General features: G+C 34.5%; 1 protein-coding gene across 6 annotated transcripts in view; it reads left to right on the top strand.

Annotated features, from left to right (window-relative positions):
- LRBA (LPS responsive beige-like anchor protein) overlaps positions 1 to 27966 on the top strand; it is a 768738-nt gene that overhangs the window by 427221 nt on the left and 313551 nt on the right. For all 6 annotated transcript variants that reach the window (XR_012435154.1, XR_010586615.2, XM_015450901.3 and 3 more), the window contains exons 38-40: positions 14737 to 14861; positions 22995 to 23141; positions 25644 to 25780. Coding sequence is in view for 4 of the 6 variants with exons in the window: in XM_015450901.3 (XP_015306387.2) it covers positions 14737 to 14861; positions 22995 to 23141; positions 25644 to 25780 (409 nt within the window). In the remaining 2 variants the exon portion in view is untranslated. The remainder of the gene's footprint in view (positions 1 to 14736; positions 14862 to 22994; positions 23142 to 25643; positions 25781 to 27966) is intronic.

Here is a 27966-nt window from a genome sequence, read left to right as displayed (position 1 = left end):
TGGAGAGGATCTTAGGCCAAGGTTTCAGATACAGACCTAAGAATGAAGTCATCAGGGCTAGGAATGTAAATGTGCAAAGAGCATAACTGGCCAGAGAGGCCTAAGACCTTAGCTGCAACTCCCTCCAGAGATGCGAAGCATTTGCTGTACATCAAGTCTGATGTGAGGAGTATAGCTTTTCTCCATGAGGCCTGCCCGGTAAAGGCTTTGTAACTGCCCATGGTAAGGCCTGAAAAAAATCACACATAGGTTTTAAACCAGGAGCCAGACTCCTAAAATGATTCTTCATGATCTGGCCCCTGCCCTCTATAGCCTCTTGTTTGGGCACTTCTTGCTTTATGCCTCTCCAAAAATTCTGGAAACATTTAAGTTTAGCTTATACCCAGTTGTTTCTTACTTGTTTGGCTTTGCTAATGCTATTCCCTGAGAAAGAATGATTTTCCTTTTCTTACTCTCCTGGTAACATCTGTTAACTCTTTGACTCAATTTGTGGATTACTGTCTCCTAAGAAGCCTTCTATTACTTTGCATAATGCCCTTCCACTGTGTCCCTAAGGTACCTTTTGCATATATTGTAATTATCTCTTCATATATCTGTTTCTCTTACTGGATTTTGAGATCCTGGAGGATAATGACTTTCTATCACCAAATGACTGAATCTCCCATCTTTACTCATTGTTGGTATTCAGTATGTGTTTTTTATTAAATGAACAAGTGAGTAAATGAGTGAAATATAAACTTACTAGTTTTTCATTCCTGTTTTTTTATGTTATGGCTCTAACTTATCTTTCATATTTCATTTCCTATTGGACCAGCTAAATGAGACTGCTTCCAATTTTCAGACCTCTATACTTTTACTTAAGATCTCTTAAAAGCCTAAAATGTCATCATCTTCTTTGTGTATCAATTGAAAATTGGCCTCTTCTTAAGGATATTTCTCAAAAATCTCTTGCTCCTTAAAGCTTCTTGATCCCTTTAAAACAAATGTGATTCCTCTTTTCTTTGCCTTTCCATAGCATTGGGTTTTTACTTTTCTTATGGTGTGGATTTTATGTCATATAATTTTTTGTTTGCTTATTTTATCCCATTTATTAGATTTTAGGTGCCTTGAGATTAGAGACTTGTGTTTTCTTCATATGAGTATTTCTTAAGGCACCTCAACCAGTTCTTTCCAGATGGTAGCAGGTACTCAGAAAATATTTGTAAATGAATATAATTAAGCCAAAGTAGAGATGGTCATTGAGAACCAGAAGAAATGAAATGTAGCAAAGAAAGAGAGGAAAATAAATCACTTTAGAATGTGAATAATTGCTTCAAAATTGAAAAGTACTAGAAAGTATCCAGGAGATGACAGCAACTATTCAGAGAACTGGCTTCCAACTGTCTTAAAAACCTGGAAATGTAACATAATAAGCCTTGTTTTCCCCAGTGGATAAAGAGCACATACATTTTGCTAATGCTTTATTTTATCCAGGTTGCAAAGCACAGTATATATATATGTTTTTTTCCTTTATGTTAGTTAAAATCAGTTATTTACTCTCAGTATTTTCCCGAGAGTTTTGGTTTCAAGAGAGGAAGTGATGGATTATGCTGGGTTTTTTTTCATGTAAACTTTTAAAAATTATTTATTTAAAGATCAAAATGTTATACTATGGAGGGTTATTTATTTATTTATTTATTTATTTGCTCTTTTCTTGTCTTCCTATTACTTTCAAAGTATCTTAAGAAAAACAACAACAAACGTGATATAGGACTTGACTTCGAGAGAAATACAGCCTGGGCAACAGGGTGAAACCCCATCTCTACAAAAAATGCAAAAATTCCCCTGACATGGTGGCATGTGCCTGTAGTCCCAGCTACTCAGGAGGCTGAAGTGGGAGGATCACCTGAGCCTGCGATGTTGAGGTTGCAGTGAACCATGACTGTGCCACTGCACCCCAGCCTGGGCAACAGAGTGAGGCCTTGTCTTAGAGAGAGAGAAAGAGAGATAGAGAGCACGTAGAAATAAAGGTTCTGTATGCCAAAGCAGTGGTTCTTGGATATGAGATTGTTTCATGTAGATGCTTATGTAGTTCTTCCAAATTTGGGGCAAGTGATGGGGTTACTAAAAATATTTCTAATATTAATATCTTCCAGGCTACTTACTTACAAATGCTGACCTGGCACTACACAGTACTTAGTTATACTTATCCATTGAAAAGCGATAGAGCCTTGTAACTCCTTACCCTTAGTTTAATAGCCTTGCTATTTGAATTTTGGGTGTTGCTAATGCTGGAAAAATTATGAATTTTCTAGTTATTCTTTATTGAAATGTGTGTTGATAGGTTTTCATATAATTTATAAAAATGTTTTGGTTATAGTTAAATCGTCACTTTATGAAAGAGATATTTAAACTCATACCAATATAATGAACTGTCATAAGAAGTATATTAATGAACCTAATATGAATGTCTTAGCCAAAGTAGCCTGGAAAAATTTTGGTAGTGGATAGTTCTAGATGGGAGGGTCTAACGCTATTTCTTAGTAACTGAATCACTCACCTTCTGGGCCTCAATTCTTCAACCGTTAAATAGGTGTTATATCTCTAATTTATATGGTTGTTTTGAGAATTAAATGAGATCACATGTAAAATACGTAATAGTATGCCTAATACATTATTGGCAGTCAGTAAATTTTAGTTCCCATCCTCTTTCCAGGAGCGTAATGTAATATACTTCTTAAAAGAGTGAGGTCCTGTCTCCCTAAGCCTTCAGATGGTTTCTGTGTATAGATTGTTCAGTCCCATGATTATTTACAACAATCTTCTCCTCCCTATCCTCATCTCCTGGCTAGTGATCCTATCACTTTTGAAGACTGAAGGAAGTCTTCAAGTACAGTATAATCCTCCATTCTTTTATTCTAGGTGTGTTTTAGTACAAGTTGAAAACATAATAGCAGTAAATAAGAGGACTGGATATATTGATTAAACAGAATTACTGATTGTTTCATTGGAAAACCAAATTTACACTGCATCATAAGCCAGTTATATTGATTAGTTATCATCAATACACGTAGCTTGGGATGCAGGATAAATTTGATTTCCCAATGAGTCAATGTCTATAAAGCCTATGTTATTTATTTTATTGAAGTCCAGAAAGATCATGGATTTATCACCCATTGTCATCCCAGGGATTCTTACTAGCCTACTCATTTTCCTTAACTTCCCTTATTTTGGTCTGCCAACCAAATCAGTCCTAAATCTTGAATGAGTCAGGTCAACTGCTTTTTTTTTTTTTTTGTGATGGAGTCTCACCCTGTCACCCAGACTGGAGTGCAATAATGCGATCTCAGCTCACTGCAACCTCTGCCTCCTGGGTTCAAGTGATTCTCCTGCCTCAGCCTCCCGAGTAGCTGGGATTACAGGCACACACCACCACGCCCAGATAATTTTTTGTATCGTTAGTAGAGACCGGGTTTTGCCATGTTGGCCAGGATGGTCTCGAACTCCTGACCTCATGATCCACCCGCCTCGGCCTCCCAAAGTGCTGGGTAATATTATAAGTGTGAGCCACCATGCCTGGCCTCAGCTGCATTTTTACTTTCTCCCAGGTTACTAAGTATGGTCAGAGTCGGGGCATAGGAAAATCACACGATTCTGCAGATTGATGCTACATTACCTCAGTGGTTTCCAAACTCAGCTGGACCTTCATAAGCTATTTAATCATCGTTAAACTTTTCCTGTGTCAGCTTTCTTTTGTATTCCCCAAGGCACCTCTTCTAATTTTACCCCTCTATTCTTTTCTTCAGTCAAAAATATGCTACTTAGTAGAAAAAATAGAAATAATCAGGTCAAAATCTGGCCTTTAGTTTTTTTTCTCTTCAGCCCTGAATTTATTAAAGTACAGAGTCTTACATCCTTGGATTTTTGCCACAGAGAAAGAGATGACCTCGGTTACTTCCAAGTTCATCATGTTATCTTTTTATGGAATCATACTTCTTCTGTCTTTCTCAAACCCTGCTCCTGCTACCCACCTCCTACCCCAATGCCATCTTCAGTTTCTTTGAATTCTTTGGACTTCATCTTTTCCATCTGCAAACATGCTTAAGTCTGTTCTTTACCTTCTTTAAACTACCATCCTAGCTCTCTAATTCCTTTCATGGTCAAAATTTTTGAAGAGGAAATCAATATTAACTGTTGCCACCAAAGCATGAGTCTGCTTTTCCTTCCAACCAGTGTAATCAAATTGCTCACAGCATCACCAGTAATCCATGTATCTGTTAGATGGTTTCAAAGGCGAGTAATAAGAAACCTTGCACCACGTGAACTTCTTCACTTAAACAGATTATGAAGAAGTATAATATCTCTTATAAGTAGAAGTACAGGTATGTATAGGCTTTGGGGCACACTTCTAGCTCCATATTCCTGCAACTCTTTCTGTTCTCTGTCCCTGGATGTGTAAACTATTTCCAATCTGGCTTCTCTCATGGATGCGTTTTGACTGCCAGCAACTGGGTCTACACGTTTCATTGCTTCAGACCATCAGGAAAAAGAAAGAACTCTTGTCTCAACCACTGAATAGAAGGTTTCCATTTCATATTGGTGAAAAATGGTTGCTAGGCAGAATTTATGCAGTGAGCCTCTCAAAACTGGATTCCTGAACCAGTAACTGCTGAGAATGACAGGAAATATCATAATTTGGTCAGCTTTCCATAAGTCAGAGAAACATTTAAAAAGTGATATCTAAACAAAATTGTAATTCAGTTATTAGGAAAGAGGAGAGAAGTGAATGCTAGATAGTTAACCAAGTAGTTCCGTTTTCTTATTGTAAAACCCAAAGATCCCCACAAAATGGAAACAACTCAAGTTTTCGTCAATACATGAATGGATAATCAAAATGCAGCATATCAACACAATGAAATATGATTCAGCAATAAAAAGAATGAACTACTAATAAGTGCTACAACATAGATGAACCTCAAAAACATGCTGAGTGAAAGAAGCCAGTCACACAATTCTACATATTATATGGATTCCATTCATATAAAATGTCCAGAATAGGTAAATATGTAGAGAAAGAAAGTAGGCTAATCATTGCCAGGAGCTGGGAGGAAGGGAAAATGCGGAATGACTGGTAATGGGTATGGGGTTTCATTTTGGGGTGATAAAAATGTTTTCAAATTAGATTATGGTGATGATTGTACAACTCCATAAATATACTAAAAACCATTGAATTGTACATTTTAAAAAGGTGAGGATTATGGTATATACATTATATGTCATAAAGCTGTTAAAAACACAAAACATGAACAAAGGCTTCTCTTCATTTTTCATCCTTTTGGGCATATTTAAGCAGAATTAAATAATGGTACCCACTCACTGCTTTGAAACATCTTTGTTCATTTGTCTTTGGCACTGTTCTATTTTGGTTCGTCCATTGTCTTACTGATTGTAAGGCACTGTTACTTACTTCTCTGTTTCTTTTACTGATCCTTTTCTCTTCTGCAATATTCATCCCTATCTTTCTCCTGTCCTTTCAATAGACTCTTCTCTGAGTCTAGCACAATACCTGGGCTTACAATAAACACTCATACATTTTTGTTAAATGAATACTAAATCTGCTGACTCCTAAGGTTAATCAATCTCCCTATTTTCTTGTATATTTTTTGAGACAGGATCTCACTCTGTCACCTGTGCTGGAGTGCAGTGGACGATTTCGGCTCACTGCAACCTCAACCTCTTGGACTCGGAAGATGCTCCCACCTCTGCTTCCCAAGTAGCTGGGACTACAGGCATGCACCACCACACCTGGCTAATTTTTGTATCTTGTTTTTTTTTTCTCTTCCTGAGATGGAGTCTTTCTCTGTCACCCAGGCTGGAATGCAGTGGCACGATCTTAGCTCACTGTGACCTCTGCCTCCCAGGTTCAAGCAATTCTCCTGCCTCAGCCTCCCAAGTAGCTGAGATTACAGGCACATGCCACCATGCCTGGCTAATTTTTGTATTTTTAGTAGAGATGGGGTTTCACCGTGTTGGCCAGGCTGGTCTTGAACTCCTGACCTTATGATTTGCCTGCCTCAACCTCCTAAAGTGCTGGGATTACAGGCGTGAGCCACCGTGTCTGCCTAATTTTTGTATCTTTTGTAGAGAGAGGGTTTTGCCATGTTGGCCAGGCTGGTCTTGAACTCTAGGGCTCAAGTGGTCCACCTGTCTCAGCTTCCCAAAGTGCTAGGATTACAGGCATGAGCCACCATGCCTGGTCAATCTCCCTATTTTAAATCTCTAGCACGGGTCTCTTGTCTTTCAAGTTCCAGTGTTATATTACTTAGCTGTTAGAAATACCTGCCTGGATGTTATTAGGCATCTAGGATGTGATTATTTTTCCCAGTCAGGCCTGTTTAACACATATTTATTTTTAATTAACATCTTTATCTTCTAACTTCCATCTTGTTACAACCCTTGATTTCATTCTCATTATCTTTTTCCTCATCTTCCATATTTGAATATCATGTGAAGTCTTATCTATTCTACCTCAGATATGTCTGTCAAGCCTTCACTTCTAGGGTCCGTCCTAACTGCCTTAATCCAGACATTCTGTATGTTGCTGCCATGTGCATATAAGCCTGATCATATTAAACCTCTGTTGTGAAAGCCTGATGCTGTCTCTGTAGACTAGGATGTAAAGGTAGTTACTTTAGTTAACTATACAAGGCCTTGTGAAATCTGGTTTTATACCTGTTTTTCACCTTGACTTTTGCCATCCTGAGACTCTCTAGCTGTGATTTCTTACCAAAACTTCCTTAAATTACAGTGCCCTTTTATGTTTCCATGCCTTTATCCATGCTATTTCTTGGCTTGTAGTGCCTTTTCCATTTTGTTCAGCAGACTCCTATTTATCATTTAAGTGTCTGTTTAGAAGTCATTGGTTTACTCTTTGATCAATTATTTATTAAGTGACTGTTTTGTAAAAGTTACTGTGCTTGGTCAGTGAATTACGCATAAACCCTTGTCTTCATGGAACTTACAAAATAGATCCTCATTTAAATCTTAATGAAATCCTCAGTCCTCTCAGTCAGGGTTAATTAGTACTTTGATCATAGCTATAATAGTAACGAATAAGATGTTCAAGAGGAAATGCTATGTAGTGAAAAGCTCATTGGCTTAGACGTCAGTAGACTTTATTATTTACTACCAATGGGTAAAACTTACTTTCGTCACCTTTAAAATGAGAATAGCAGTATTTAATCATGGCAGGGTTGTTGAGGCTTGGCGGTACTGTATATAACAGAGAAGAGTGTGTAGAACAGAGTAACCTAAAGTAATATAGTCTATTTTAACTTGTTATTTTTTATATTGCATAATTTCCTTGTCCCCATTGTCCTATGTGGGCTGAGCCCAGCATCATTCATTTGTGTGTACCACAATTTGGTACAAATTGTGGCACTCAACAAGTGTTTGGTGAATTTTTTTACATTAGGTATTTGGGGACAGTGTAATAGATTTGTCTAAATAGTGAGACTGAGGTGAGCTTTAAGGCTTCTGGTTCTTTTGTTAGAGCTTTAACTGGTAGTATAACACCAGATTTGGATAGTCTCATAACTTTACTCAATCCCTGGTAAAAATTCTAAGTGAAGAAAGAAATGGTCCACAGGCTAACAACAGACAGGAAAGGCTCGGGATCATTTCTTGAATAATTAACTTGGTTGCAAAATTATATTTTTGCAAAATATCCAAACTAATAATTAATTGAAGATGGGTATCTAGATGGCTTAAAAAAAAATACAGACATACATTGAATAGTGACATGCAGAAATTCCTAACTACGTAAAATTTGATTTTACGTAATTAAATAAAATATAGATACTCCAGCGTCTCATTGTAACATAAAATCTTCATGTCAGGCCTCAATAAAGAAAGAATTCTGCTTTAGTATATGTCTTCTCTGCTAGAATCCACACAATTGAAGGATTTGTTTTTGTTTTTGTGTGTCCTTTTCATTAAGACAGCATAATGCATAGATCAACTGCACTTGATTTATAATTGGTACTTTGTAAACAGAGGTTTTAGTTAATTTTCTTTTTATCTTCATGAAGGCACCATAGATTTCAGTTTGTGAGATAAAGCATTGTCTTATATTGTATGAGACCCTATAGTACCTGAACATTATTTCATCAAGATTTATACAGAATGTGAAACCTTTCTAGAACTTAAGTGCTTTTATCTTCAAGCTGACAGTGCACTGAAAATGTTTACTGCTTTTTAGGGGTTACCATTTATTTAAGTTGTAACTAATGTCTACCATGAATTTTTAATCTAAAAATATGGAAATAGAAACTAGTCAGATATAGAAGTTTAAAAAAACAGGCAGTGTGAAAATTTAAGAACAAAATACGAAGTGCTAAAATTTTCTAGGATTTGGAACTTTAGCTAGAAGAATTTATTACTGACTTCTGTTGAGGTTATCCAGATTTATCAGGTATTGCCAAAGGAAAGTGGGCCAGATTGAAAATGGGAAAATCTTCTAATATGATTGTGTTTTGACAGGTTTTCTGTTTAAAACTCATATACTTTTATTGACTTATATTTAAGTTACATTAAAATGACACTAAAACCAGTGAGATGATAGACATGCATACATTTGACTAATTAGATAATAGGTTCCAGTTCATTTAGGTTGTAGAATAATTGGGATACTTACATAGCTACCACTGATTTCAATAATTAACATTGTTCTGGAAACTACTGTGCTTTAATACAGCAATGTCCAGAAAGTTAACAACTTTTATATAGCGACGCAAACGTAATGGCTTTAGTTAAATAAATGTTAATATTTCTCTTATGTACTTAATTATTTTAGTCTTTTTATTGAATTTTGCTTGTGTTTTGACAACCAAGCATCTTCGTAATATGACCACTTTTTCCTACGTCAGGGAAATACTGACTGTGAAACTGCCACTGATAGTGTCTGAAGGGCTTTGTTCTGTTTCCTGTTCCCAAGTTTAGATTTAACTTTGGGATTCCAGAGAAAGAAAGGAGCCTGAGCATTGAACTGTGGGGCAGGGGAGCTGGGGGATATGTGGGTAAAGTGAGTGTTCTCCTAGCACTTGAGCGGTGGCATTTAGTAATGTACAATGAGCGGTGCATAACTCCAGGGCATGTTATTTACAAAAATTTTGATGTGAAAAGTGCCCCCTGGAGTTGTGCACCTTAATAGCCATGTTGTAGAGCTCTGTTCTGTTACACATACTTTTCTGAATTCTTATTATTTGTTTTTGCATCTGCCTTTTCCATGAGATCGGGGACAACATTGTAATAATCCTTGTATTCCCACAGCTGGCTCAGGTAAATAATAAATAATTGTTATTAGAAAATATATTGGTATTTTATTAGAATATTTGGCCATTCATACCATGTTAACTGGCTAATTGGGTTTCAAAAGATCTAAACTTTACAGTTACTTTTTTTTTTGGAGATAGGCTCTCCTTCTGTCAGCCAGGCTGGAGTTCAGTGTCGTCATCATAGCTCACAACAACCTCCGACTTCTGGGCTCAAGAAATCTTCCCACCTTAGCCTCCCAAGAAGCTAGAACTACAAGCATGCACCACCATACCTGTCTAATTTTTTTTTTTTTTTTTTTTGAGGCAGGGTCTTCCTATGTTGCCCAGGCTGGTCTCGAACTCCTGGCCTCAAGCAATTTTCCTTACTTAGCCTCCCTGAGTTCTAGGATTACAGGCATTAGCCACACTGCCCAGCCTAAAATTCTTACAATTAACATGAGAAAAATAATAATCAGATTTCTATAGTTGTATCATTTAACTATTAGAGGAAAAATGTGAATCGTACCTTAGTTGTTGATTTTGTTTTAATACTTCTACCTCTTCCAGGTGATTCTCATTTGTTTAATTCTTATTCATTTGTTCTACCTGATCAAATCAGCAACCATAATGGGCCTAGGAAATAGAAAAAATAGCCTATCTATTGATGTTTGAGTTATATTTCTTTCTAAAAATTTAATAATCTATCAAATTCTGTTCTTGTAGAACATAAAACATATATTCTATGTATTAAAATGGCATTGCCAGCTAAGCTCAGTGACTTGTACCTGTAATCCCATATACTCAGGTGGCTCAAGGAAGAGGATCATTTGAGGCCAAGAGTTCGAAACCAGCCTGGGCAGCATAGCAAGATCCCATCTCTAAGAAAATTCAAAAGAAATAGCCAGATATGGTGGTGTGCATCTGTAGTCTCAGTTACTGGGGAGGATGAGGCAGGAGGCTCTTTTGAGCCCAGGAGTTAGAGGCTGCAGTGAGCTTTGTTTTGTTCCCTGATTGGGCCACTGCATTCCAGCATGGGTGACAGAGACTCTACCATCTCAAAAAAACAAAAACAAAAACAAAAAAGCCTGTGACATTGCTTTATATTATTTTATGTAGATTATAGTGATGTATTAAAGGTGTGTGTATACAAACACATAACATGAAAGTTTTTTAAAAAGTAGAAACATAATTAGATGATGTATACTTAGAAAAGTCCAATAGACTTACCTGGTAATTTTAACTTCAGTCTCTGAAATTAGACTAAAGAATGAAAAAACTAAATTAAAAAAAATTTAGAAAGATTATAGTATTTAACTTGAGTGCCATTCATAACTTTTTAAAGACTTATGTTCTACCAGTCAAAGACTTTAGTACCTGGAGATTGTGTCCTAAGAGGAGCCCTAAATAGGGCATCTTTGTAGAGAAGGTCTTATGTCTTCTGAAGGAAATAGTATTTCCAGATCTAAAACTTAGGCTGACCTCTTTACTTTGAATATTTTGAGAATCTTAGTGGAAATGGATATGAGTGAAGTTTGTGAAAGGGCATTGTGTAGTATTAATGTAACTTTTGGGGATAGATACAGGTATATAAAGGTATAGGTATATAATGTGATCTAGATATGTACTTATAAGGTCCCAGAATAAGTGATTTCTCATCTTATCCATGCTTATATTTGGTCAACAATCTGTTTCTGAATACATGAAGTCTTTTAAATTTCGCTGGTCATACCATGGTGATAACTATAAAAATGTATAATCTTTTAATTACTTTATAACCTTTTGGGAAGAGGGTTGGATTACTATGTTATCAATAAATTTGCCAATTTTGTATCCTCTTTCCCCTAGATGAGGCTTTTGAGGAAGTGACGGGGTAGGGAACAGTATTTCTTAAATGAAAGTGAAGAAAGTAAGTTGAAGACCAAAACCTACACATTCTCGTTTATAATACTGTTTTAAAAATGACAAAGTCTGCCTCATATTTTTGTGTATGTGGTAGAGCGTTATACTGAGAGTACATGTTGTTGGAGGGAGCAGACTTAGGGAAACAAAACATTGTACTTTAGACCCAGATTTGTTACTATGTAAATGGCTTTAAACATGCTAGTAATGAACCTCATCTCAAATAAGCGGGTGTGTGGCCTTTTCTCCAAAAACATGTATTACCTTCACCATCTGAAATTGGATGATAAATGCTATTTTCCCAAATGAGACTAATAGCTAACTGTTTGATTATAAGTACATTACATGAGAACTTTGTATCCTATATCACCTGGAGCAGTGCTTTATATGAAGAGACTCTCAAAAAATATATTGAAATTGTTGGTGTTTTGAAATCATTTTTATAATTCTTTCTAGATCTGTGATCTGAACTAAGTGATATTTGCTTTGTCTTCAGATTGTTTTTAGTTGTGTTGTAACTGGATTGTGTTGGAAAAAGTAGTCCTTAAGTGACATAGCTTCAGGAGATTGTAAATATTAACATGCTGAGGTATTACAGAGTCTTTTATTCTATTTGGACCTTTTTTAAGTATTTTAAAAAATGATTGATAGAATAGGCTGGGTACGGTGCCTCGTGCCTGTAATCCTAACACTTTGGTAGGCCAAGGTGGGTGGATCATGAGGTCAGGAGATTGACACCATCCTGGCTAACACGGTGAAACTGTCTCTACTAAAAACACAAAAAATTAGCTGGGCGTGATGGCAGGCGCCTGTAGTCCCAGCTACTCGGAAGGCTGAGGCAGGAGAATGGTGTGAACCCGGCAGGCGGAGCTTGCAGTGAGTCGAGATTGCGCCACCGCACTCCAGCCTGAGTGACAGAGTGAGACTCCGTCTCAAAAAACAAACAAAAAAAAAAAAAAAAAGAAAAAAATTGATAGAATATATTTGAAGACAGTATGTATGTGTGCATACATATATATATAGTTAGCAGAAATGAAACTTAACTTTCATTTCTATTATGTGAACAAATTCTCACTTCCCTGATGTATTGGTATTTTTGTTTTAGCCAAACATCACCATTTTGACCATTGTTTGTTAGTATCAAGGTATAAAAATAAATATTATTGTTTTTCTCTTCCTAATTTTGGTTATTTTTCCTATAGATATTATCTTTGAGTTACTTGATAATTTGTGAATAATTTTGTAATTCCTCTGGTTTTTCTGCTGTGTGATAAAAGTTATTGTGCATAAGCTTAATAGCCATTGAATTTGACTTCACTATGGTGCATTATAGGAGAATCTATTGTTACCTAATTTAGTCATAATTTTATCATAGCAGCTTAACATCTCTTATAATTTTAATTGTTATCAAGAAGTATGACATCATTTAATTTGACTCAAAATGTAGAAGGATGGATGAATGACAAATTAATAATTTACTACCTTTGCATAATACTGAAGCATAGCGTATTAGAAGGATTGATGGCAGAAAAGGTTAACAAATTTGAACAGCTTTCATTAGCTTTACATCGTCATATGTTTGTGGTGCTGACTGAAATAGGCTTTGTAGGAGATCTCAGTCTAGGGAACTAATTACTTGTGCCGATTGCCGCACTGATGAATAGAACCTCATTGTATCATTCCCCTGAAGACGAGGAGCAGCCAGTGATTCACGACTGCATCCTGGCTGATATTTGATAATAATTTTCACAGATAAATGTAGGTAGGCAGAATGATGAAGTGCCTATCCAAGCTCCATGACTATCAAAGCCCTACACATAGCCATCTGTGTACTGCGTTTTTCCTTCTCACCTAAGGAGAATTTCATTTTATTAATTGATTTAAAACAACTGTTGTCTTTTGATTGTGTGTATATTCTGTGGTTATTTATTTATTTTTAAATAACATCGTGGTTTTATTTCAAATTTAGACAGAATAATGAAGAAATATATAATAATAGCTTTTTAATTTTTCCTTTTTGAGAACTGTGATTCTTATACTTTTTTTGTATTACATTTCGATTACATTATATCTCCTTCTCCTGACCAAAATCAACCAAGGAAATATTTGATGTTCTTATCCCTTCAGCATTTTCAGAGATCAGTCTCTACTGTTTTAAAAAAATTTTCTTTAAATAATGTTTAAATAATGTTTATTTATGCTTTTTATTAATACAAGATGCTTTTTAATTGATAAAAGTATTTATTTAAAAACCTATTTTGAATTTTTAAAGATAACATCTTTAAAACATCAAATAAAGGTAACTTTTACTTGGGTATTTTGGGACTGTCAGTTGATAAAGACTACTAATTTGTCAAAGCTGACAGATACAATTTTATTAGCTCATGAAATATAACTAAGATTGTATTTTGTATTAGTCATTCCTGAAGAAGTTTTGATTATGAATAATTTTTTAATTTCATTATTGAAACTTACAGGTGTTCAGGCTGTATATCTTTATTGAATTAATATATTCTACAGAGATTTTTTCTTACTATAACTGAAAAACCTTCAGTATTTTCATTATAAAATATTTTTCCAGCATGCTAGATCATGATTAGTTAACAAGAGAGAAAGCTGACATTTATATATTGCCATATAAAATGTCTATGTAATAGGGAAAAATATAGAATTTGAAATGAGCAAACCTTTTTTTAAAAAATACATTTCCAAAAGTATGCTTTTGATATAGCAATTATTGCACATCATATAGCGTGTAGTTTTTAATTAAATATAAAAACAGAGTACATAAAACAGAAATCCAATCTGATTTGCTTGAAAATAGATTGCTATTTCACTCTACAGGAATGGTTTATTTAAAAACAGTAAATGGAAAAGAAATGCATTTTCTTGTGTTGTTCTAAGCCTCAGGGGCTAAATGTAATGAATATTTTAAGAGATTATTTTAATTAAATTCCTGCACATCTAAACAGAGTAATATTTTATTATCACATACATAACCATGTAACTGAGATATTCATTAAAGTTAACACTTTCCGGACCAAGAATTCATGGTATGATTTACTGACCTTGTGCAAAAAGGCACAAATTAGGAAGAAAAATGAAGGGGGACGGACTTTGATTAATATAGGTAATGCTATACCATATTTATAATAGCCTTTTCCCTATTCTGGTTTATAAATGCAGCTACAGAGAAAGGTGCCCTGCTGAGGCTGAAATGAGGCTGAAATCAGAGCACATGCCACTAGAGTGTGGGGAAACTGATCACACTGTCAGCAATTCATTTCAAAATGATGTATTTAGTGCTCATTTCACCTTCCAAGAAAAGGAAAAGGAGTTCCTTAGACTAGAAGGTGATATTGTTATTTTCAAGGACATACCTAAGTTAAAGATTGCAGAAAGGGGAGTGTGAGATGGAGGGAGAATTAAGTGGAAGGAGAGGGAAAAAAAGGCAGAGCAAACAAGGAGAGCTTTATGCAGAAATTCAGTGCTACCACGCTGTTTGATAATTGCTAACATATGTGGCTTCTCTGTTTCATTGTAGTCGTCCTCGTGAGTTCTGGCGCCTTGACTACTGGGAAGATGACTTGCGGCGCCGGCGACGATTTGTGCGTAACCCTCTAGGATCGACACATCCTGAAGCGACACTAAAAACAGCCGTGGAACATGGTCAGTGTATAAACCATTCCTTGCCAATAGCAGCAGGTACAGGACTTGGTAATGAAGAGCATAACTTCATTATTACAAGGCACTGTAAAATGGTCCAACACCACATTTCATGGTTATTCATACCAGAAAGAGAAGTTAAATTTTTATAGTTACTATGGAGTCCTATTAAATTATGGTATCGGGTATATTTATTTATTATGTTACACATACAAAACTTACTTAACATAGACCCTTTGTTTCAGAGTACAAAGATTAAATATGTCTCCTTTTAAGCGACACATTCAGCTTTGAGTAAACGAATCCAGGAGGCATGCCTTAAATCCATGAATATCAGGAAGACAGCATTTTCAAACCAGATAAGTTTCCAGGTTCTGTTGTGTATACATGGTTTTCCCCCAGTCATGGTATTTTAGCATGAGATCATGAAATGAAAGATAATAATAAATGTCCAAGTGCCTAGATACTTTCTAAGCCTTGATATGTAGATGGTTATGATAGATGGCTCATGGAAAAATAGAATAAACATTATTTTCATATGTTCCTATTCTGTATTATTTTGTTATCAGAGCTTAACAAAACATTTTTCCTTTTTTGTTACAATGCATATGACTATGATTCAGTTTAGGTAAAAGTCTGATAAGTAAATTGGAAAAAGTGAAAAGGTCCTTTGGATTTGATAGTATAAATTTTTATCATAAAATTTCACTTATTTTATGATTTTTGAAAGTCAATTAAGATATATTGGTTAAGGGGGAAATGCTTCTCCCCATGTTAAAATTATTCTGATTTTGTAAAATATAAATTGATTTTTAATAAGGTCAGAAATACTTTTAATTTTCCTTTTTCAGGGTATTTTTTTTAACATGCAGCAGCTTGTGGTTAAATGGAAATATGTAGTATACAAAATAAATGTTAATTTATATTCAGTAAGGATATTACGAATTTAGATTAAAAATCTGTAATCTTAGGTTTGGCCTCAGTCAGGCAGCTTAACCTCTTGCACTCAGCCTTAAAGAGCCATTTCTGGAAGAAAATGTCCACAATATGTCATCAGATATAACACCAAATGTGACATCAGTCCTTTAAAATAAATGATCATACGGAGAATAGTCAATAACAAAGTGATCTAAAAGCAATAATAGTTTCATGGCCCTACATCTTCAACTACAGGAGGTGGAGAAAGAGAAATAAAATGTAGAATTAATTAGGCCACTTTTGCTTTTAGAGTTCATATAGTTTTTAGGTGGTGATAACAGATTTCAGAGGTTTTTTTTTTTTCTTTTTTTGTTTATTTTTTGGGGGGTTTCTGGGTTTTTTTGGTTAATGATGCTTACATTGAGAAAGTAAACTTTTTTTTTTGCAATTTTCTATTGCCATGTCCACTTAAAATTTGAAATTTAATTATTTTTCTCTCTTCTAAACCATCATTTACAGTAATTTGTGAGTTCTGAGATCTATACATGGCCATATGGTTTCATAAAAACATTTTCCTTTTATATCTGGAAGGGGATGATTTGTTTTGTAAAATTGCATATAGACTATTAACCTTTTATCCTTAGATATCAATAATTTAATTTAAAATTTGTGGTATAGATTTAATACAGAAGTTATTAAAATATATTCTTATCAAAAATAGTACATTTAACCATTTTGAAGAATTACAGGATTCTTAAGAATGAATAAATTTTAATTGTTGAACTTTTAAAATCATATTGTTTTGTCAGCTTTTTTAATGCTAATAATGCAATAATGTTTGACAAAAAAAGAATTCATTAACATGATTTTACTATCATCTAAGACTCTTGACTTGTATAGAAGCAGATTTCATTCTGACTACTCTTGATAGTAATTGAAAGGTTAATCCAGTGTTAATTAATTATCTGTTTTATTGTGCATTTTTAAATTGAGAGAGAACAGCAAAGGTAAGCATTGAATAAAATGTTATAGTAATTTTATAATTATTGTCACACTCCAAAGCATTAAAAACAAAACTTGGGTTTGAAATACATGTTTAAAAATCTGAATGTGTAGGAGATTCTTCAGTTGTCTTATAATTTCAGAGATATATCATATTTAATATAACATTTTTTGAAAAAAATACAAATTCTAATCCTACCTCATGTTTATTTTATTTTAAATAATAATGAAATAAATTCAACACACAGATTGTATTATGGTATTGTTTGATGTCAGCATAATTTATGCTAATATATTCTGTAAACAAAGAGCTTAATTTTTTACTGGTTTATTAAATATTTTATAGTGACATTCAATTTTAATTTGGTGTCTAAAAATTTTGAAGTATTAAAGGAGCTAACCAAAATAAACTAATTAAGAATTAAGTATGCAAAACAAAATTGTTAATGTGATCAAAAAGCCTTTGAAATTACAGACTTTAACATGGATAAATACCATGCTTCAATGTTGAATTTAAATGTTTAAAATAGATATTAATGAGCATTGTATGTCAGTCTTATATTTTTATGACTTCTCACTTTTATTTATAATTTAACTAAGGAGATAGGACATTTTAAAAACGCAGAATCTTAGAACACCACGAACTGTATTATTATCAAAGGAAGATATCTAAATAGATGTGCCATTGGAGATCAGTTATGTATTTTAGTAGTAAGAGCCATCTTTTTTATAGATTGATTTGATTTGAAGGAAAGCCTCTAGTGTAAAGGTGGCAGAGTAAATACCTGAAGAGTAATGTTCTCTGTTTGGGCGATCAATACCAGCCCCATGACTCTACTTCTGGCTACCTTCTAGTTAAAAACAAATTTTTTAATTCTGACAATTTAATTGCCCTTCCCAAGTTCACATTAACTTGCTTGGGGAAAAAAGCTTTAGGTAATTTTTCAAACAGAGACCCTCCAAAGTGGTTATTTATAAAAGTCATGTTGTAATGGGAGATTTCTTTAACTTTGCAGAAACTGAGTCATATTTTTAAATTAAAATTAATACTTCCTCTTATGATTAAATATTCTTTATGGAAATTAGCAGCTCAAGCAAAGCTGGGCATTTTATTCTTGAGGGCATTTTCTTCCATTTTATAGTTTTAAAATTTATTAGAAATTAGTAGCAATGATTTGTAACATTTTCCTAATGCCAGAGCCCAGGTTAGCAGTTATTTATTATCAGAGCATTTTAGATGTAGAAGGAACCTAAGGCTAATATCTAGTCTAACTTTATTCTTTACAGATAAGGAAACTGAGGAAAGAAAGGGCCAGTATGATTTTTGGTAGATAAAGGACTAAAAAGCCCAGGTTAATGGACTGAAATCCAGATTTTCATCAGTGTGCTGTGCTGTCCTCTAAAATTCATTATTAAATATAATGGGAATTTTATATTCAAATTAAAGCCATGTAAAAAGTGTTTTAAATGGTAGAAAGATTGGTTTTAATTCAGGTGCTAAAACAGTGTAGCAGAGAATCCTATTGAATTCAAGACATTTTTATTTTGTAGAGAATGTGCTTTGTAATAGAAATATATAAGGAGAATTTAACATCATTTTAAAAGTATCTTGTAAGCATATGGAATGATACAAGTAACTCATTTGGTTTTCTAGGGATGACAGATCATGTAAAGATCTTAAATCACGCCATTGTCTCATAATTTCAATAATGCCAGATGCTGTTGCTTCCTTTTTAGGATCAACATATACTAGCTTCTCTCTAAAATTTTGGGTAACCCATGATTATTACAAGATGCACCTGGCTTATTCTCCTAATTATGCTTTGTAGTTTCATTAATTTTTCCGGAGCCAATTTACTTGACTTGGAATGCTATGGACATGGCATAAACTATAGAGGGGAATCAATTAGTTTAGAACAATAGTTGATTATAAGATATTCTTTATGTGTCCTGTTCAGAATACTGTTATGGTGTGTGCTTCACATCACACTAAGTAGATACCCATTTTTATTTTATGTATGTTCGAAGACACTCTGTTATTCCAGTAGTATTCTTTTTTAAAAATGGCTAATTTGTAAAGTATAAACTTCTTTTACTTTAATATAGGCTATTGATGATTCCAGTTCACTTGCTCAGTAGATGTTAAAAAGGATTTTTATCAAAGGTGGAACAGTTTTGTGTGTGTTTTTGCTCTTTTTATATTTTAATTCTACTTACTTGTTTTGTATTGGATAGATAAATCAACTCATGTCCAGAGTTAGCTCTGAAGAACTTGAATTTTACATTTTGAGGACCAGCCTCTCTCTCTCTTAGGCCTTTCATTGTTCTTAGCCTTAGTGAATCAAATCATTTTTAAAGATCGCATTTCTGACAGATTTCTCCAATTTTATATAACAATTGCAGTTTAAGTATTAAGTTAGGATAAATATTAAACTAGAATAAAAGGTGAAATTAAACCAGAATAAAAGGCATTTCTTAATAATGATATGAAAAATTTAAACGGCGATCACGTTAGTAACAATTTTATTAGCCAGAAATATCTGAATTGAGCTTTAAAATGGAACCCAAAGTATATTCTGACTTCATCCAATTAACTTTTAGACTAGTGTAGAATATACTCACAGAAGATACCAAAATACTTGTTTATAATGGTTGAGAATAAGGCAAATGAAAGTTAAAAATATACTTTTCCCCAGCACATATAAACATGATAATAATCCTTTATTTTATGCTTGGAAAAGTTTTGTTCTAATTTTTTTTTAAAGTTCTTTAGCAGAAAGCTATTAGACCACTGAGAATTGAACACCAGCGCATGTGGTGCATATTAGAGTACTGTTGGTAATTTTACTGCTGCTAACCTAAAATCCTCAAGGGGGAGTTAATTACAGGAAAACCATTCTAAATATCAGTAAGCTGCATATTTTCCATGACAAGAGGTTTTTCAGTGGAGCTTGAACAATTCCAGAATCTGAGCTTGTAAAAATAAGTAAATAAATAAATTAAAGTGGGTGTATGTATGCATACAGTACACCTATAGTATGTAAAATTTTTAATGAAACTTTAATTCAGAAGTTGCCTTACTGTGTTTTAATATAGGCAGCATGATTAGAACATATTTAAAAAATTTTTAATTTCAATTGGAAGGGATAATTATATTTCTCGTGGTCATTTAAATGAATATGAATTGATTTTTTGAGCTATTTTAAACCATTACATATTGCCACTGGGGACTCTCATTTTTTTGTAAATGTTTGCAGATTAAAGAGGTTTCTTCTTCTTTCACGTAAGCTTGGTGTACTTTAGGACATGTATGGCAATAATCAGAGGAAGTAATGAGCAGGGTGTTTAGTTGTTTCTGATGTGTTTGGCATGTTCATCAATTTTAGATTTGGAAATGAATATTTTTTGTTCTTGATTATTATTCTGATTTAACCTTTTAAAATTCACTATGAGAAACATAAGAATTAGTAGACAAATTTATATGCACATTCATATTTGAACTGTGGTTGTTTGTTTTCTTTATTTTTCTTACATCTAAGAGCTAATATGGCATAGTGGTTAAGAGCCCAGATTCTGGCACTGTGCTGCCTGTTTTTAAATCCTGACTCTAATTGTCAAAAGCCATGTTAACTTAGGCAAATTACGTAACCTCTCTGAGCCTGCTTTCTTATCTTAAAATTAGAAATAAGCAGAAGGTTTATGAGAATTAAATGAGCTATGTAAAGTATTTTTAACACTCCCTGGCTCATGCAAATATTAGCCTTATTATTAATATTTCTGCTTTGAAGAAGGAATTATAAATCCAAGAAATAAAAAGAATGTGGTATACTGTTTCTGTACTAAAATCTAACCGGCAAATAATAATTTATTATAATTTACTGTATAAAAACATTTAGAAGATGATGCTTCATTTGCATTTCTCAGTGGCCAATATATTTTTAATAAAGTTGATAGCAAATTGCAAAAGATTTTGTTTAGCCTCAGGGCAGTGTTTCTGATTTTAGAGTAAGGAACTATAAATACTTGAAATATAAGTGATTTTAGAACATAGTTCTGTTTTTCTAAAAATTATTGGTTAATTTTAAGTGTATTTCTTTTTAGCATTTAAAAAAAATAGGCTAGGTAAGATGACTCACGCCTCTAATCCCAGTAACTTCGAGAGGCTGAGGTGGTAGGATTGCTTGAGCCCAGTAGTTCAAGATCAGCCTGGGCAACATGGGAAGACCTCATTTCTACAAAAAGTTAACTTAAAAAATTAGCTGGGCATGGTGGCAAGCACCTGTGGTTCCAGCCACTTGGGAGGCTGAGCTGGGAGGATTGCTTGAGCCTAGGAGGTAGAGGCTGCAGTAAGCTGTTACTGTGCTTTTGCACTCCAGCCTGGGTGACAGAGCAGGATCCTGTCTTGAAAAAATTAAATAAAAAATAAATATAGCCACTTTAATTAGATACATTAAAGTAATCTTTTCAAACATATGTCCAGATCATCATATGTGTGTAGCTTACAATGCAGCCTGTGGGTATGAAAGATTTTATTTACCCATAGAGTGTATTTAAAGGTAAATGTAGAAAGCTCCTTCCCATGACTTCTTATTAAATAGAAAACTCCTATGTTTCAGTAGCACTGTAAGTATTGTATTTAAATGGTATACATGGTGAATTCACAATAAATATGAGAAAAAAACTTTTACCTTTAACTTTATCTGTAAATGTACTTATTAAACCCTAAGAACCTTTGATCTGCCAAATCAGGCAACACATGTGCAGTTTATTTAGAATAAATTATATACATGTATATATGTCATGTTACTGCAAATTGATTGCTTTATTCTTTTTGGGGTTTGGGCCTTATGCCTAGGTAGAAGCTGCAGTGGAGCAAAAAAACAAAAACAAAAACAAAAAACCAAAAAAAACCCCAAAAACCCTAGCCATCCGATTTTCGTATCAAAAGCTGCAGCCTGGGTAGATCAGGTGCTTTACCTCTGGGATTTATCTAGCTGGAAGCCAGGAGGGTCAGGTGAATATTCTTAACTTTCCCTTATATGACACTATTCAAAAAAACAAGATTAGGAAAAGATACACATATGAAGTTTTACAAATCACAATTCAAAAGTTAGCATCTGCCTTCCTGCTTGTCTTAAGGAGAAAGCTGCTCAAAACAACAGGAGTTGTCCTGGAAGGATGTGGGTTTTGAATCAGAGTTTTGAATTTCAGGGTTTTCCACTTTCAGTTGTGTCTCTGCTCTGCTTTCGGATCCCATTGTTGAGTGTAGGTGCTCCTCAGGGCTGCTGCTTCCCTCTCTAGATGTGGTGTTCTCTTTTCCTCCGTCCGCCTGCAGTTGCTGCCTTGTCGTAGTGCCTGAGTCTGGTACTGCTGCTCTCCACAGGCTACTCCAGTTCAGGCCGCATGAGGCCCCTTGCCCACATGCCTCTCATCCCGGGCTTTCTGTTATGTTTGCCCCTGGGGTGCCTTAGCCCTTTAGTTTAAACATGCAGAGGAGGTAGTGTTTGAGCTTTCACTTAGTTTCCACACCGCCTTGCTCCTGGATATTTGTATAAGGGACGAAAGGGCGGAGGAGTGAGTGTATGTGTGAACATGTGGATGAGGGTAATGTGAAGGAAGGAAGGAGGGAGGGTGGATAAAGAAGGGATTGCAGCTTTGAGGAGCTGCTGTAGTCTTACTAATGTCAGATATGGCTTCAGTATCTGGGCCTAAATCCTCACTGGCTTGTGAATGTCTCTTAGTTTTAACCCTTTTTAATTCTGGATTCTCCTCCACAGCCACTCCTCAACCATTCCAAAATGTTTGTCAGTATAACATTATTTGGAGGAATGAATCAGTCCTTATTTTTTGGTGTTAAATATTGTTTCCAAAACTGGGTTTTGATCGTTCCTATTAATGAATTTTCCAAAAAAAAAAAGTACTGCTTTTGAACCCACTCCTGCCCTAACTATAAGTAAATAAATGGTTTGGTGAGCAGTGCAGGGGTCAGATTTAATGGGATTAGGGTGCTTGTTTAGGGTAACATTAGACTAGGTTGGGGGATCAAGTTTGTCAGATCAGACATGTGTGCCATCCCAATCACTTTCTCCACTGTGGCTGACTCTGTGTATAAAAGATTGACCATCTTTGGCCACCTACCCTTACCCAAGCCCCTACCCCTCTGCCAAAGTGCTCTTCCCAGAACTGATGGACAGCTTTGTTTCCTTTTCATTTCAGCCACAGATGAAGATATCCTTGCTAAAGGAAAACAGTCCATCAAGAGTCAGGCTTTAGGAAATCAGAACTCAGAAAACGAGATCCTCCTGGAAGGCGATGATGATACTCTGTCATCCGTGGATGAGAAAGATTTAGAGAATCTTGCTGGTAAATTTGGTGGTTGTGCAGATATTTCAGCTACCTCTGGGACAATAAGCATCTAATTACTTACTTTTTCAGCTGTGACCACTAGGACTACCAAGCTTATACCCACAATTGCATTAATTGGTTATTTCAAACACTACCCCCTTATCTTCTATAGTTTCTCTTTTATTTTTCTATTCTGTTCAGTCTTCTTACTCTCCTCATTTTTTTCTTTTATGAATAATTTTCACTGAAAAAGAAAAAAGTTTAAAAGCAGCAACAAAAGAACAAAATTGCTTCACCCATCCCATAGGAGTTACCAGATCTCTGTAAATTAGCACTATAGGTAAAACTCTGCCAGTTTTTTTTTTGTTTTTATTTTTGTTTTTTGTAAATAAATCTTGGAGGGAGAGAAGCTATTTGCTTTGATATACAGGTCTTAGTGAACATGCTGTATATGCATGTTACTCAAATCAATTCTGAGAATGCCATGGCTTTTCACAACATTCACATATTTTGCCTGATGTAGGAATTTTGATTTGCACTCTGCAGATTCTCAGTTTTACATCCCTTATGGGAAAAATTCTCTTGTTTAGCCAGAAATTTTAGTCATTCATTAAATGGCTTTTTTACTTTAATACCTGTGGCTGTGTCCCTCAAGGAAGAAAGTCTGAAAGGTTCTATAATTTCAATAGGTGAAAATTACATAGTTTTCCATTTTGATAATTTTAAGAGAAAAGGCATTAAAAATCTTGCATTCGGTGACATATCTGCAACCTGTGCTACTATGCCACTTGGTAATGCAAAGCAAAAAGAGAAGATGGTGTGTTCTTTGATAACTGTAAACCTCTCTGTAAAGTAAAATAAAATTAATTGGTGCGAGTGCAGAGTAAGGTAGATACTGCTATTCTGTAGTCTTTTCCTTCGCATCCATTTACCCATTTCTTCCTTTATTTTGCTTCTATTCTTGCTGCCGGTAATATATTCATACAGTAATAGAGGTGAAAGGGGAGTTTAATTATATAATCGTGACAATGGCAATAGGATTAAGAAGTAATCCACACTAATAAAGTGGTGTGGGTTAGAAATGAAGTGGAAATTGTCAGGGGTCTTCTGTAGGACCTAGGCTGCCCTAGCTCCTGCAGCTGTCTGCTTACCCTATAATTGAATGTCTGAGAGTGATTGAAAAAATGTTATTTCTTCTCAGTATTACATGCTAATGTACAGAGGGCAAAAGGAGACAGCAAAAGAACACATAGCTTCTTATTTCATCCATTTATAAGGATGAGCTTTGGGAAATCATGGCTGTTCTGCAGCTATCTGCTGCCCATCTGCAAACACAATGTATTTGTACATTGGGAATAGAGGGCAAAACCTGCTCTGATCTCCGCAGAGCATCCCTTCTATTGTCCTACTGGCACACATTAAGATTGATGTGAGATTAAGCACTATCACCCGTCTAACAATCGATGGAAATGTCAATTCATCTGAATTTTGAAACACTTATTCACCCATTGATTACCTGAATAGGCGCACCTTGTTTATAGGCACTATGTTAATTCAGAACTATCAGTGCCTGTCTTCTCTTACGCTGTTTTCTTCCCCTATAGGATTTATACCATGAGGAATTGACAATGGAATTTCAAATTCTTTCTACATTGATCTCTCTCTCTCTATGTGTGTGTGTGTGTGTGTATATATATATAATTTTTAGTTCATATTTTATATTTAGCTCTAATATACATTATGCTGTTTTATCTGTAGTGAATCTATTGTTTTCAGTAGCAGTCTGATTTGTCTCTTTGATAAGCCCTGTGGAGATTTGATTATTCCAATAAAAATTCATTCACTTGGAAACCCACCCTCCAGCTGTTTACTCCCAGAGTCCCTGAACTACACTAATATTAGATTTGGAAGCATTGAACAATACTTAACAGTGGAAAGGAAGGCTTAGAAAAGAAGTATTTTTACCAGTCATTGATGGAGTAAAGTTGTTATGGAAGAGGTTTTGTGTCAAGCTGGCATAAAATCTCTATCAGAAAATATGGTTTAACATTTCCCACTTCATTAATAAGCTAGTGATCCTTTTGTAGTTGTGCCTCTACCATACTGTAAGCTAACTCCTGCCCTTGGAAGCCTATTGAGGCTTCTTTGCTCCTGGTTGTTGTTCATGTTGTTAGATAGCCTGAGGCCTGTTTTCTAAATGGAATGTGGATGGACTTATTTAGGCAGAGCCACTTCTTACCTAGAGATTAGACCAAAGCTTTGCAGACTCCCTGTAAAATAATTGCATCCTAGTTTACTGTTATCATCAACCTTCTGTTATAGATCTTCTAGTATGAGAATCCTGACTTTGCATTTTCAGAGGAAGATTTGGGGTGGACAGAATATTTAACTGTAGAAGTAGTTGGCAGGCAGTTCAGTACTAGAAGTGAAAATGAAAAGATTAAATACAATTTCTGGTCAAATTTGATTTTTTGAAAAATGTCATTCCAACTTGTGTGGCTTGTCTTTTCCTTTTGGCAGGTCCTGTTAGCCTGAGCACACCAGCTCAGCTTGTGGCCCCCTCGGTTGTAGTAAAGGGCACTCTTTCTGTCACCTCCTCCGAACTCTATTTTGAGGTGGATGAAGAGGATCCTAACTTCAAAAAAATCGACCCCAAGGTGAGAAGATGAGGGGGTTTCATTTTTTCTTATGATGGGATGCTAGGTGCTGTTGGATAGGATTGGGATTGGTAAATCTGACAGGCTTAGTTTGAATTTCCTCTAAATTGCCTTGGCCTATATGCAATGTCATTATCTTCTTTAGTTTATGATTCTCTACCAGTTAGTAAGATTATTGAAGTTCATTTAGATTCAAAAACAAATTTTACTTAATGGCATTTATCATTAGCTCTTTGTGAGGAGGGGAAGGAACCTCAGGGAACATTGTCTATAAATATATTTTGCCTCAAAGGGTCAAGGGTGAATTAAGATACAAAATTCAGTGAGATTGAGAGTGGAATTATTTTGTTTAGCCTTTATATTTTCTGGATATGATGTCAATATATCACTCTCCTTGCTTTGTCCCCATGACTTACTACTCTGTCGTGCATGCAAGCATGTTTTGTGTGTGTGAGATACCTCTGTTTCCCATTACCTATAGTAGATTTTACAAGGCACTGCATAATTTTGTATTCTTAAATGAAAATGTAATTTCCTCTTTAAAATGTATTTCTCATTACTTTTCAGACCCTGGCAACTTTGTTTTTACTAAGAAACATTTGTAGCACAGTCATAAAAACCAAAATTAGGTTTATTTCAAGAAAAAGAATGGTATAATTTGCTCTGAGAGGAAACAGTTTTTTTAAAAATGAGCAAAATAAGCAACCTGTAGAAAAAGGTGGCTTAAAAAGTAGAATAATTTATTTTGCAGGCTGATAACATGTGTGTATGTACATGTACATACCTACACGTATTTTGAGTTTATTGGTAGAAGGTTCTTTGATTTTGTAATCTTGTGAATTATTAAATCTGAATGATTTAGAAGTATTTCAAAGTAGCTTTTGATGAAAATATTATAATTTTATTTAAAACTGTACAAACAAATCGTATCTTATGCATATTTCCAGCACTTTGTTTCGCTATTGCTGCCTTTATTAAGACAGGACTTGGTAGATTATATGGAACTGATTGTTTTGAACTTGATAAGTTAACTAATCCAATGTAGAGAAAACTTGCTAATTCTGAAATTCTATCCATTAAAAATTTTTTTCGACTTTGTCCCATGACTGAAATGTCTGAAAATGCATTAGTTTCTTTAGGAAAGGAAGGTTACCAAAATTAAACTCTCTGATTTCTGGTAACTTCTGAATTTAAGAAAGACTGGGATTTAATTCAAGATATTCTATGATGCTTTTAGACACATATAGATCAAAGCCTAAAATTTGATTTAATTTAAAGGTGTCTAATGACTTGTTCTGAAAATTAGAATCTCTGCCAATCTGTGAGATTAGGTTCTTTGAAGTTATTTGCTCCTTTTAGAGAAGTTACAAGTTTTGTCTCTCTCTGATCTGATTCTGTACAGCATCATTAAATTATTTTTTTCTTGTTGCTCGTGAAATATGGAGATCTTTTGGCCCAATCAAGAAATGGGCTTGTATCACTGCAACCTTCCTTATATTCCAGAAATTAAAACTCCTGCCAATTTATATTAAAAAAATTTTTTCAGTCACCTACCAGAAATTTGTATAGATGTTAATGCTTTAAGGTGTTCTGTAAATGAGGACATTTATGTTGCTGCAGTGTTTTTCCTTTTTGACTGATACCTGCATTAAATTAAATAAGGAAGAATACAATATGCTAAATTGGGGATATTTTTGTTTCTTCTTGTCAAGACTTAACAACCTTTTTTTCTGGAATAGTTGGAGGGAGATGTATGTCTACTGCTGTAAATACTTTTGTGAGTGAAAAAAATGGTCACTTATAGATATTTTTATCTTTGAAACTAAACACTATTCCTTTAAATCATTTTGTGCAAATGTAAGCACCTACTGTTTGTTTGAAAATGTTTTTAAAATTCAGAACATTTTCCCCAGAGAATAAATTGGTCTTTATAATTTAAAGGAATTTGTGTGTTTGAGCCATTTAATATTACTGTGAGGAGTACAAGAAGATATAATACAGGTTGAGTTGAAAGAGTGGAGATGATTTCAGAACTGATAGGATCAAAGTTTATATTTTAACATAGGACTATTTTTACCAAGGAATCTTACAACTTAAACCTGTTTGTCAAATGAACTAGGCTTCAGACCCCTGAATGGCTTTCTTGTTTTTCATCTATTCTGCTATGCTGCTGCTCATCCCTCCAT

The sequence above is a fragment of the Macaca fascicularis genome, chromosome 5 (genome assembly GCF_037993035.2).
Source record: "Macaca fascicularis isolate 582-1 chromosome 5, T2T-MFA8v1.1".
In the NCBI taxonomy this organism is placed as follows: Eukaryota; Metazoa; Chordata; class Mammalia; order Primates; family Cercopithecidae; genus Macaca; species Macaca fascicularis.
Note: the sequence above shows the minus strand (reverse complement) of the source record. Positions and strands in the feature narration are given on the sequence as shown.